Here is a 12,350-nt window from a genome sequence, read left to right as displayed (position 1 = left end):
GACTGTGGTCAGACTAATCAGTATCCCACCCTGGACTGTCACTGTTTACATGTTGCATTCAATAAAAACTTAAAACTGTTTTTGTGGTATTAGTTTAAGATTCTCTGTGAATCACATGACCCGTTCTGTTCTGCTTCTCTTGTTACTCCTAATTATCTGCAGATTATCTCTAAATTCAAGTCCTGATGCCGTCAAATCCTCTTATTAAACTTTAAGAAAGGTTCTGCATCAGATTAAAGCTTATGGCTACATCTTTCAGTTTTTCAATCAAATGTTGAAATAAAATATAATAAGGAGGGGATTTATCTCCATGTCTTAAGAACAATAGCTCACACATGCCAGCAGAGAAAAATGGAAGGAATGCAGAGTTAATAAGGATTATTGAAGCACTTGTGACTCTACATTTATCCGGCTTTGTCCTTCAAGCCCAAAACTTTAAAGTTACTTTGTTAAAAGTTTTTTGTCTTCGTATCATAAGCCAAACTGCAGAACTTTTTTAAATTTAAACCTCTTTTTAAACAATGTTAGCATTCACAGCAAATCCGGGTCAAACGTGTTTCATCTGTTGGTAATGTTGGCCGTGAACTCTGTAACTTCCCTCTGGCCCCATCTCTGACATGTACAGAGATCCATCCATCCTTTTACAATCCTCATTTCATCCTGTGATGTTGCAGGGACCTTCGGTCTGTGTCAGTTGACCAGGAAATTAGAGCCATGAACATCTCTGAGGATCAAAGCTGGCCACGGGATCTTTATTTTGTCTCCAAAAGTGAGAAAATGTCACAGAATGATTAAAGCTTTCTCTCTCTACAGTCTCAGAATTTAAAGTGTGAACGTTTTTGCTGCCTTTTCATATGCAGCTGCTTTTGCTTTTGTAGGTAAACAGGAAGTAAGCGTATAAATGAACGATACTGGAAAAGTAATAATTTAAGTGCTGTCGATTTCTAAAGGATCAAAAAACAAATGTGCTGTAGATTTGTTCTCTTCCAAGTGCAAAGAAAATTATGCTGTAATTTGTTGATGCAGCTTCGCGGTTTCAAAATGCTGCCAGAAGAATTGGTGCGTCTTGTTGCTTAGCAACAGTAATATGGAGCATGTTCCATCTTTCTTCCAAAGAGACACAGAGCCAGAAAAAATGTAACTTTGGATGAAATTTTTGATCATATTTTAAAGGTAAAAAGAAGAAACCGTGAGTTTAGTTTAAAGTCAGTGTTGGTGTGAGAGAAAAAGTTTTTTTTTATTACACAATCCCTTGAAAAAGTATTGACATCTCATGAATTTTCCACATTTTTTCCTGTTCCAACTACAAACTTAAGTGAGATTTTCTGTAACAGACCAACACAGAGTAGTTCAGAACTGTGAGGTGGAAAGAAAATGAATTGTGGTTTTCAACATGTTTTACAAATTAAAAGATTCTTTAAAATGAGTTGTAAATCTGTAACCAGCCCTCCTGAACTGTGATACAACTAAATAAAATCCAGTTCAACCAGTTACCTTCAGACATCAACTGATCAGTGGCCAGAGTATAAACAACACAGTTAGAATAAAAGATTGTTCATTAAACAATGACAAAAATGTGAGTTTTATGGTAGACATGTTCATTTAAAAATAAATAAAAAAAAAAAACAAGATGATCTGGTCGGGTGAGATAAAAGTTGATCTTTTTGTGTAAATGCAAAAAGGCATGTGTGAAAAAGCCACTGTACATCACCCTGAATGCACCATCCCCTAGTGAAACATGGTAGTGGCTGCATTATACTGCAGGGATGCGCATGCATAATCAGACTGTGAAACGTGGAGGCAAAATCCAATGAAGGCAGCTCTGCCAACTACAGCATCTTCAATTAAAAATGTTTTTGAAAAGGTCAGTGATGGGCCTGAAGGGAGAAATGTTGTCTTTTTGTGTAAACTTTGCCCACCAGGTGTCAAGAAGCAACTCCAGGCATCACCAATGTCAACAGCAAACCTGAAACAGCAGATTGAAATAAAGCACCCGGCAAGCCTTCCAAGGTAAGTGAACTAAATGTCACTAAAATCAATCTAAAGACTTCGCAACAGCGTTCTAAAGCAGATCTTCTACCAGTCAACACTAAATAATGGTGTACAGTAGCTCCTTTGTCTTCATCGCCAGCTGCAGCTGGAAAACCTTGTGCAGGATATTGTCGGAGACCTGCGGCCTTTGAGGAAAGAGGAACCCTTAGCTTTTTTACTTCTTCGTTTAGGCTGAATATTACACTTTTATGACCCAAGTTCTAGATCATTGATTAACGGAATTAACATTGTTATGCACATTGTTTGTTTTGTTTATATATCAGAATCAGAATCAGATTTATTGCCAAGTAACTTCCATTCCAAGGAATTTGTTGTGATTTGACGGTGCCTACATATAAATAAATAAATATGAACCATAAAGATATGAACAAGCCAACTGAACATATAACATTAAGACTGAAAAACTATATAAGAGTGGAAATAAAAAGTTATGTACATAAAAATAAGATAAAAGTAAAGTAGTGTATTTACATTAAATGTGCAGTCTGTAGTATAAAAATGTACAAGTTGAAGTGACCAATGGAGGGGGAGTGTGTTAATATAACTCCTGTGTGCTTGGATGTGCGTTAAGATAACGAACATCCAGATGTCGCTAATATAACGAGTTGCGTTGTGTCAGTTAGTCAGGTAAGTCTTTAGGTGAGTTCCAAAGCCTGATGGCAGAGGGGAAGAAACTGTTTTTGTGGCGGGAGGTTCTGGTTCTGATAGACCGCAGCCTCCGGCCAGAGGGGAGGGGGTCAAACAGATGGTGTCCAGGGTGGGAGGGGTCAGCTGCCATCCTCCCTGCTCTCCTCAGGGTTCTGGAGGAGTAGAGTTCTGGGAGAGAAGGATATATATATATATATATATATAATGTGGCAGAGTGAAAGGTGTAAGGACATAATAAAGAGTCTTTATTTTGTCTTTATTATTATTTTATTTATGATTATTTTGTATTTATTATGTCTCTGGGCCTACAGGTCAACAGGGCGAACAGCAGGAGGCGCTGTTCAGAATGCAGGAGGTTAAAAAAAGAGCTGAAGAAGAGTAGCTCCAATCTGATTGGAGGAAGTAATAAATCAACAACGAAAGATGGCTGAAGTGGTAGAACTGCAAAAGCTGAAGGTTGGTAATATCATAAAATATGTGTTTTATTATGATTGGTGGACTATTAATGGGGATTGAGTTTAACTGAAGCTAAATAAAGACAGAACAGGTTTCACTGACGGAGGTATCTGTAGAAGAAGATAATTCCTCCGCTAGTGTCGGCTAAAACCCGGCATGTGTTCATTGAGCAGCTAAGCTAGCAGATAGACATAAATGGTTAGCCAAGTTCGGGTAAATGAAAATTAAAACTTGGATAATGTGTTTGACTAATTTAAACCACCCAGTGTTGACACAGTGGGTGTACGCCGACATTTTCCCCTAATTTATTTATTTACAGCTACTCTGTGTAGTTCAATAGCAGACGGTCATTAGCGGCGTGAGGGAGTCCCGTGTCACGCTTAGATTGCATTCACAAGCTGGAAGAATAAAAGAGTTTAGAGAATGATTACCTGATCATCACCAGTTTATTCAGCGTGTCACCGCGTCTCATCAGTTCAGTAATAACTCACAGCTGACGTCACCTCCACGCGCTATACTCAGTAACCCAAGTTTACGGGTTTATTTATTTTATGTTTAAAGTTGGTGGTAAATCACTGAAAATCCTGTTTTTGTTTGTTGTTATGTTACAGCTTGCTGAACTGAGGCAGGAGTGTGAGGCCCGAGGTCTGGAAACAAAGGGAAACAAAGGAGAGCTCATCGCACGTCTCCAAGCCTACCTGGATGAGCACGGTGAGGCTGGCACACCTTACATTACAAGGACTTTACACCTTACCTTACAAGGACAGTCGTTAAAAGTATGTTATCGTTGGAGTAGTTTCAGAGATGTAATGTCAGTTTAAGATGTAAACATATCAGTTTAAACATTGCCTAGATATGTGATGGTTGAAAAACTTAATTGAGAGATGCTTCAGTGTTTTAACCGCAGTCATGGTATTTAGGTTTAGATTTACAAGGTGATCTAGAAGATCAAATCACACAAACACATCAATTACAGAATTTTAGAGAATCAGTCATGCTTATAAACCTTTTATGGAGCTTCATGAGTAATCCTGCTAACTAAACCAGCGCTCATGACAATGGTCATTTTTTGTGATTCAACTACGGATGAAATATTAATGGCCAAGTTTCTTTATACATTAAATTCATTTAATAAATACTTTAATTATACATTCAAGACTTTGACAGGCACAGCAATATAGATTACGCACGCTGTTATTTGTTGATGTATAATTAGATACTCTGTCCTCTGAATCTTTTCCTTTCATTTTGTTGAGACAAACACACTGATGTCTTTTGTTCCTCTTCATGTCACCTGGAAATTTCTTTCTCCTCTGCCCTGATCAACAGAGGAAGATGTGGATGTCGATGACGTGCTGGCGGAGGATACAGTGGTAATGTGACTATTTTCTGCTTATTGTAACTTTTATTTTCTTTTTCTGAGCCTTCTTTTAACTATTTTCTGAAGAAAGTATTAATGGTTCTGTTTTTATTTTTAGGATTTCAGTAAAGTTGAGAGTTCCAACAACATAAAAGCAGACAATCACACTGAAACAGCTGACAGTGATCCGTAAGTCCATCCGCATGTAGGACATGCCATTATCTTTGACCTGTAGGTTTTTCATGTCTCTAGTAAGGCAATTGAAAGAAATTATTTCCCTTTTAGAATATATATTATTTTTCATCGAAAATGTCAAGAAGCTGAAAATGGATGGAATAAAACTGGGACTGAGAAGAATATGATTGAATTTGTGAGAGATGTGAAACGTGCAGAGTAATTTTCTTTTCTACAGCTGAAGTCAAAAAAAAAAAAACACTTAAGTGGTTTTGTAGTAAACATAAACGTGAGACCTTGTATCATTGGTGACGTTCATGTTTGTGCAGTAAGAGTGTGTTCGCTCCAACCTTTTTGATGTGAATCCTTGTACGGTTGCTGGAAAAGTTTGCTTCATTTGGGGAATTGTGATCGGCAAACAAACTCTGATTCATATCAAAGAAGCTGACTTGGTCCGCCTACAAATGCGAATCTCGGTCTGCTTAAAGTGGACCAAAGACAGGAAGCGGACTATGAAACAAAGTGCATTGTGGGTTCAGCGCACTGCATTGTGGGTAAACACAGCTGAAACATGTGTGGGATGATAGGCCAGAAGAATTGTCTAGTAGTTGGACATGGAAGAACTAAGTGAATGTTCTGACCAACCCAAGACTGCTAGGATCTGGTGCAGCTCCATGTTTTACTTTGGAAACAAGTTTTCCTGCGTTAAGCAACAGATGAACCAGCTTCCTTCTTCATGGTGTGTCTTCTCCTTCAGTAACTCTTGATGCAGCGTCACTCTGGTGAAAAGTGGAACACATTATGTAAAAGGTCCGGTTTGTTTCAGTAGAGCAGCAGGAAAGCAAACTCAGTTCATAAGAATGTTGTCCAGATTCGTCATCAAACGGTGGAACGCTGGACATGCACAAGTTAAAAATAACTCCAACACATCTCTCACAAATCAGTGTTTTAAGTATTTTGTATACATTCAGTGTTCAGTATGATCCACTAGTGGACCTGATATGTGGAAAACAGCAGAAACTAAATGTAGATTTATCTTTTAAAAGTTTAATAGACTCATTTTAGAATGAATATTTCTTTCAATAAATCCCCTTTTTTAGTGTGTGTGTACATATATGTGAAAAAGTGATGTTGTTTTGATTCATTGTTTCTTGAATTTTTCTGCCTTCAGACCTGCGGAGAAGAAGGTGGTGAAAATAACTCCTCCGTTATCTGCCAGTGAAGTACGTCTGCCATCTTTCACCCTCTATAAAAGTTTCTCACACAATCACAGAAACCAGTTTTCTTCAGCACTGATCTGGTGTTAGCAGTCCTTACCACTTCATCCTGTGTCGAGATGAAACACTACAGCTGTGAAATATTGTTCAGGAGAGCCAGAGAAGCAGCTGCCACCACCTCTTTATACATGTTGTTAATAACATTTGATCCAGTTCTTCCCATCACACCATTCATTCCAGACATTTCTGTTCATATCAAAGATAAAGTCCAACACATCTGAACAGCTGTTCACTTCAGAAAGGAGTCAGATTATTCCAGGAAGACTGATTCAGGGACTGTTGGGTAATTTCAATTTAAACCTTGATAAATGTTTTATAGAAGATGTTTATAATGTTTTTTTTTTTGAGCAGAGACTTCAGAAGAGAGCTGAACGTTTCAACATGCCAGCAACATCTGACAGCAAAAAGGCCATACGTGCAGCGAGGTGAGGATCAACTCGTGTTCTTTTATAATCTGGATTCTATCGTACTTGTTTGTTTAGTGATTTGTATGCTGTGATCTTTGTCAAGCAGCAGTCACTGCTGCAGGCTGAGTCCGGATGTTGGGCCTGTTTAATGCAGCATTGGTGGGAAAGTGCTGTTTATGGTTTTACAGCGGAGCAGTGAAATGTTGTTCATCCTGACTGTGGATCTACACCCACCATCCACTTTATCAGATCTTCCTTATAGTACCATGTTGGACCCACTTTTTCCTCTAGAACTGCCTTAATCCTTGGTGGCATAGATTCAACAAGGTGGTGGAAACCTTCCTCAGAGGTTTGGCTCCATATTGACATGACAGCATCACACAGTTGCTGCAGGTCTGATGAAAATCTCCCGTTCCACCACATCCCAAAACTACTCTACTGGCCTGAGATCTGGTGACTGTGGAGGCCGTTGGAGTCCAGTGAACTCATTGTCATGTTCTAGAAAGCAGCTGGAGATGATCTGAGCTTTGTGACATGGTGCATTATCCTGCTGGAAGTAGCATCAGAAGATGCTACACTGTGGTCAGAAAGGGATGGACATGGTCAGCAACAATACTCAGGTAGGCTGTGGTGGTTAAACCAGGTCACGCTGGTACTAAGAAGCCAAAAGTGGACCAAGAAAATATCCTCCCCACCATTACACCAGCAGCAGCAGTAGCCTGAAGGATGGATACACGCTTTCATGATGTTTCCAGCAGATTCTGAGCCTGTCATCTGAATGTGGAGCTGAAATGGAGACTCATCAGACCAGGCAACGTTTTTCCGTCTTCCATTGTCCAGTTTTTGTAAGTCTGTGTGAATTGTAGCCTCAGTTTCCTGTTCTTAGCTGACAGGAGGCACCCGGTGTGGTCTTCTGCTGCTGTAGCCCATCTGCTTCAAGGCTGGACGTGTTGTGATGCTGTTCTGCAGACCTTGGTCGGAGCCGATGCTCGACTTCCTCTTGCCTTTCTATCATCTCCAACCAGTTTTCCCTCCTACATCAACAGACAACTGCAGCTCACTGGATATTTTCTCTTCTTCAGACCATCCTCTGTAAACCTTAGAGAAGGTTTTGTGTAAAAATTCCAGTAGATCAACAGTTTCTGAAATACTAAGACCAACAACCAGTTCAAAGTCAAATAAATCCCCACTTTTTTCTCATTCAGATGTTAAGTTCGAATTTCAGCAAGTCTTCATGTCTACATGACTAAATGTGTTGAGTTGCTGCCATGTGATTGGCTGATTAGATATTTGTGTAAACAAATGAACAAGTGGAGCTAAAAAAGTGGATATAATGCAGTTATTCATTGATCCTGTATTTTCACGAAACTACATGTTATCAAGGTCGTTGAAATAAATATAAAAATCTCTATTTGGAGGAGAAATAAACAACAGCCAAGTTAAAGTACAGCTGAATAATCCTTGTTAGTCCTAATGTTGATATTTATCATACTATTCGTTCTCCTGCAGGTTTGGTTTACCTGGTGATGATTCAAGTCCTCCTCCAGGTATGTTTTCACCCAGCGTCCTGACTTCAATGTAAAGCTGTAGTGACCTGTTTAAATGTTGCTTATATTCAGTTGTGAATGCCGTTCATATTTTAGATCAATTAAGCTTCTATTAACTCTTAAAAGTGAGCAGAAAAACAGCTGTTGATGAGAAGATGTGTCACATATGTCCATGTTTGGCAGCTTGTTGACTTTTCTGACTGTTTTCCTCCTGCTGTCTTCCACAGGGGTCGTTGCCAACAGTAAAGCTGCTGTAAGTGTTCCAGTAACCGTCCCAGCTCAGATCTCTGCTTCTCGTTTGCTCCAGGCGATGAATTTAAGATGTTTGTGTCTCATTCAGGTGAACGTGGACCAGCTGAAGAAGAGGGCAGAAAGATTTGGAATGAACGTTTCGTCCATTTCTCAAAAGGTGACCCAACTCTTCTGGTTGTTATTCAACCCTTGACTCTGGGTGCATTTTGTCAACAAAGAATTTGTTTAAAATACATATGCAACAAATAACAATGCCATCAGCATGAGCAACACCCGAAACAAAACACGTGATCAGTTTGCTCCCACCCCAACATACGTAGGTATAATATGAAACTAGAAAAGCTTCAGTTTCAGATGAAACAAGCATAATTTTCTCTGGACCGACGCCTCACGTCAGTCTCAAAACAAACACAAAGCCAACCTTCACCAGCACATCAGATGGCATGTTTATCACATACTACATCACCAAATCCCAAAACTATTCTTACCAAAGCAATATATTTTATTTCCTTACCGTTTTGTGGTCATTTTTACCAAAATTCTCAGCGTACCCGTCCATAGTAGTAAAACTGCTTCATGTGCTGCCGTTCGCAGCCATCTTGTTGATTTCTCCCAGCACTTGTCTAAATAAAGTTTGTTGACATTCTAAATTTCACAAGCTTTCAAACGATGATTTACACTTGAATGAGACTTCATCAGGTATGGATCTTTGAGCATCGGCAGCGATTTCTTTCTCTGATTTAGAGATTTTAATCATTTACAACGTAGACTAAAAGTAATCAGCATCTCTAAAAGACCTCAACAAACTAAATACTCCCTCTTAGAAGCTTTCAAGGACATACAGAGATGTAGTTATATCCAGTTCTGAAGCTATCAGCGATGCTAATGCTAACTATGACTGATTTTATACTGAACACGGTGGTAGAAACTGATGATATAGTGGCTAAGTGTCAGGGCCAAATGGTGGCTAATATGCACACAACCTCCTGTAGTGGAAATCATAAGTATTTTGTAGCTAGATTCCCTTCCAAGAAGTAGAAAACCCATGTGGCACATCTGGGTATTCAAGTGGCCAAATATAGCCTGCATGGTACTATCTACACTAACACCTTCATAAAATTGTAAGCTTTGTGCTACTTTCATGTAACTTGATACAGTTGTGGTCAAGACGTTGCTGGATGCATGCAGTGACATCTTTATAGAAATATTTCTATCATGATGTTTTCTACTGTGTAAACTAAAAAACAATTATGCAAGGATAAACATGTAATTTTTCCCTTTGGATTATTATAATTTGCTCAGGCATTCACAATGTTTCTGGCACTGATTATACTGGATGGAAAATGGACTTACATAGTGTTTTTCCAGTCAGTTTGACGCGCTTTACACTACATATCACATTCACACACACATTCACACCTCGATAGGCACATCGGGAGGCAACGTGGGGTTAAATGTCTCAAGGACACTTAACATGTAGTCAGTGGAAGCCTGGAATCAGTCTGCCCTCCTTTCAGTTGGAAGATGACTGCTCTTCCTCCTGAGCCGCCCCGCTGGATCTGTGGGATTTCAGCTTAGACCAAATTATTATTGACCTGATCATTGTGGCGTTATTGATTGTTTTTTGACAGTTAAGTAGTTTATTTCTGAGGTAATCAACAGCTTTTTTGTGTGTGTTTAGAACAAAGTGGAGCTGCAACTTGTTTGATTTCATATTTTGAGTCTCATGACACGCTGTGGTTTTTCCTCTTTATCCACCATTACCAGTACTTGACCATTACGAGGTCATGATCAGGGCCAAGATATGTCTTCTCATATTTTCTTGTTTGTCTCTTTTTTTTTTTTTCTTTTCTTTTCAAATGTCAGTTGCCCATCATCATTTGCCAACTGGTACTTTCACAAATTTGTCCATGATTTGCTAGTAGTACAACAATAATATGTTTTATCTAGCCTAGCTAGGCCCCACTCTGACATAACTCTGAGCCCCCGCTGGGGGTGCCACCCCTTAGTTTGGGAAACACTGGTTTAGGCAAGTCACACCTTCAAAAATCCTGAGGTTTAACAGGTTAAACTGGTCAAACAGGTGTTTCTGCTTATGGACATATTTCTGCAAATGTCTACTAAATTATATTTATGTGAAACCGTCGGCTTTTACCTCCCAGAGCGACTGGTGATAAAAGTATTTAGTTTTTATTTAGAGAAAATGTTGGTTTTGGGACAGTGATAAATTTTCTCTCATTCTGTCTCCTCAGTTTGTTTCAGTTACCAAAAAGCTCTGAGAGGAGAAACTTTTTCTCTCACATCGGTTATGTCAAAAAAAAAAAAACCCTCTTCCTCCAAAGAAATGACATTTCCCGAGGTTGTACTGAGGTTATTTATTTATTTATTTTTTCATATTTGTCTTAACTTGCAGAATTAAATAGCCAGCTCTCGCCACCTTGCTGTCCTAGACAAGATTAAGGAAATATCTATACCGTTCCACCACCAGCTAGCCTCTAGAAGGAAGAAATAAAAGTTAAATAACATTTTTAATGTTCGGAAAGATGACATATCTCTACACTGGGACCTCCATTCTTCCTCCTCTTTGCTGTAAAAGCCACATCTGAGGGTTTGGAAGGCCTTTTAATTGGTGACCAAATGAAAAGAAAGAGGACAAGTTGTTAAAGTTTGGCAATATTAACCACCACCGGAGATGTCCCCACCGATTACTCACCTCCCCTTTCTGCATCTGTTCATCTTTCTTTTCAAGACACAGTCTTATTAAAAACCCAGGAGCCGGATCTGCTTCATTATGTGTTGAATTCATGTGGTGAACAGGTGGATTCAGGTAAACTTATTGATCCTGAAGTGACTGACAGACTGTCTGTTTCAGATGGAAGAGGATGAAAAGCTGAAAAAGAGGAAGGAGAGGTTTGGGATCTTAACAAGTGCGTCATCGACCGGTGGAGAGGACGTTGAGGTATAATTTAATTTCTGTGAGATGAGTGGTCGGTCCAAAAATGAGCTCAGGGAATTTCTAAGGCTTCTACTTTCTTTTTGTCTCTGCAGGCGAAGAAAATGAAGCGCGCTGAAAGATTTGGAAAAGTGTAAATGACGTTTGTTTTTGTAAGTGTTTTTATGGCTGTATGATGTCAGAGCTGCAGGTTAACAAATGCAACAAACGATTTCTAGAAATCAAAAGTACACTAAAACACAGAGCTTTAGGTCACCATGCCCGCTTGAGAAACTTAGAAACTTCTTAGTAACTAACCATCAATCAATGCCTGAGAGCTAAAATCCTGTTTCTGTGGACCAGAAAGTGGCTCAGTTTAAGTTTACTTTCAGGCTAAATCTGGACATTATTGAGGATTTATTACATGAACTAATAAAAAGCATTTGATTACACTTAGACATGAATAATTTAAATAAAAGCTAAATAAAAAGTCAGTTACTCATCAAGAGATGTCCCTCTGGTCTGCCAAAAGATATTTTTAACAGAAAACGTGTTGATTTTTCTGATTATGTTTCTCGCCGGTTTTAAATGAACTGTTTTTAACTGCACTTTTGATTTCTCAGACAGTCTGTTAAGTTTCTGTTTTTTCTTCAGGGGGGAGGAGGATTGACCTGCTTTGGTTAGCTGTCCATTTTCTAACAATTTGTGATTTAATAAATTTTCAGTTTTTAAAATCTGTCTCTTTTGTTTATTATTTCTGGATTGAATCACTGTTGACTATGAATTAATGAGAAAAACAACTAAATAGAAGTTGAATGTGCCGTCCGGTCTGACGGACCTGGGTCAGCGTCAGTCCGGCCAGCTGGGAGCTGAGGACTGACCGTGCTTTGAGCTGAGAGAGCTCAGAAAGCTGCTTTGTTCAGTGCTGGGACATTTCTGTTACGGTGTGGACAGCAGGATTATGAAACATTACAGGATGACAGGCAGGTGTGTAGTCATCTGAAAACTAACAACTAACAGACAACAGCTCCACTGGACAATCTTCAGTTTCCCTACCACAGAAAACCTTGTTGTAAACGCTTGACTTTAGTTTTTGTTTTGTTTTTTTTATCAAGGCACTTGAAACAATAGATAAGTTCAACAACTTTAAATCACTGTAATCCTGCTCCAGTTCCTGATAATTGCTCTGTCCCAGAAAGTGTTCTGAAAAGTCTCCATCTGATGGAAAATGCTGCATCAGAATGA

General features: G+C 39.0%; 1 protein-coding gene across 2 annotated transcripts; it reads left to right on the top strand.

The window, feature by feature from the left end:
* The first annotated feature begins 3,058 nt into the window (after positions 1-3,058).
* Positions 3,059-11,843, top strand: LOC121652111 (SAP domain containing ribonucleoprotein). 2 transcript variants are annotated; one of them, XM_042004691.1, is made up of 12 exons: positions 3,059-3,156; positions 3,768-3,867; positions 4,486-4,529; positions 4,635-4,705; positions 5,862-5,913; positions 6,319-6,392; positions 7,884-7,921; positions 8,149-8,174; positions 8,262-8,330; positions 11,046-11,132; positions 11,222-11,278; positions 11,760-11,843. In XM_042004691.1, the coding sequence occupies exons 1-11, from the start codon at positions 3,124-3,126 to the stop codon at positions 11,261-11,263; spliced, it is 636 nt and encodes a 211-aa protein (XP_041860625.1). In that variant the 5' UTR covers positions 3,059-3,123; the 3' UTR covers positions 11,264-11,278; positions 11,760-11,843. The 2 variants fall into 2 exon arrangements, with proteins under 2 accessions (XP_041860625.1, XP_041860624.1); XM_042004690.1 differs by having other exon boundaries at positions 11,222-11,843.
* Positions 11,844-12,350: the final 507 nt, after the last annotated feature.

Source organism: Melanotaenia boesemani, chromosome 13 (genome assembly GCF_017639745.1).
Source record: "Melanotaenia boesemani isolate fMelBoe1 chromosome 13, fMelBoe1.pri, whole genome shotgun sequence".
Classification (NCBI taxonomy): Eukaryota; Metazoa; Chordata; class Actinopteri; order Atheriniformes; family Melanotaeniidae; genus Melanotaenia; species Melanotaenia boesemani.
The sequence above is the reverse complement of the archived record's forward strand: the minus strand, read 5'-3'. Positions and strand labels throughout refer to the sequence as shown.

Bases quoted from the DNA above. Each gene is read 5' to 3' on its own strand.
- LOC121652111 (XM_042004691.1), top strand. From the start codon at position 3,124: ATGGCTGAAGTGGTAGAACTGCAAAAGCTGAAG. The intron at 3,157-3,767 runs GTTGGTAATATC...GTTATGTTACAG, and splicing joins TAGAACTGCAAAAGCTGAAG to CTTGCTGAACTGAGGCAGGA. The intron at 5,914-6,318 runs GTACGTCTGCCA...TTTTTTGAGCAG, and splicing joins CTCCGTTATCTGCCAGTGAA to AGACTTCAGAAGAGAGCTGA.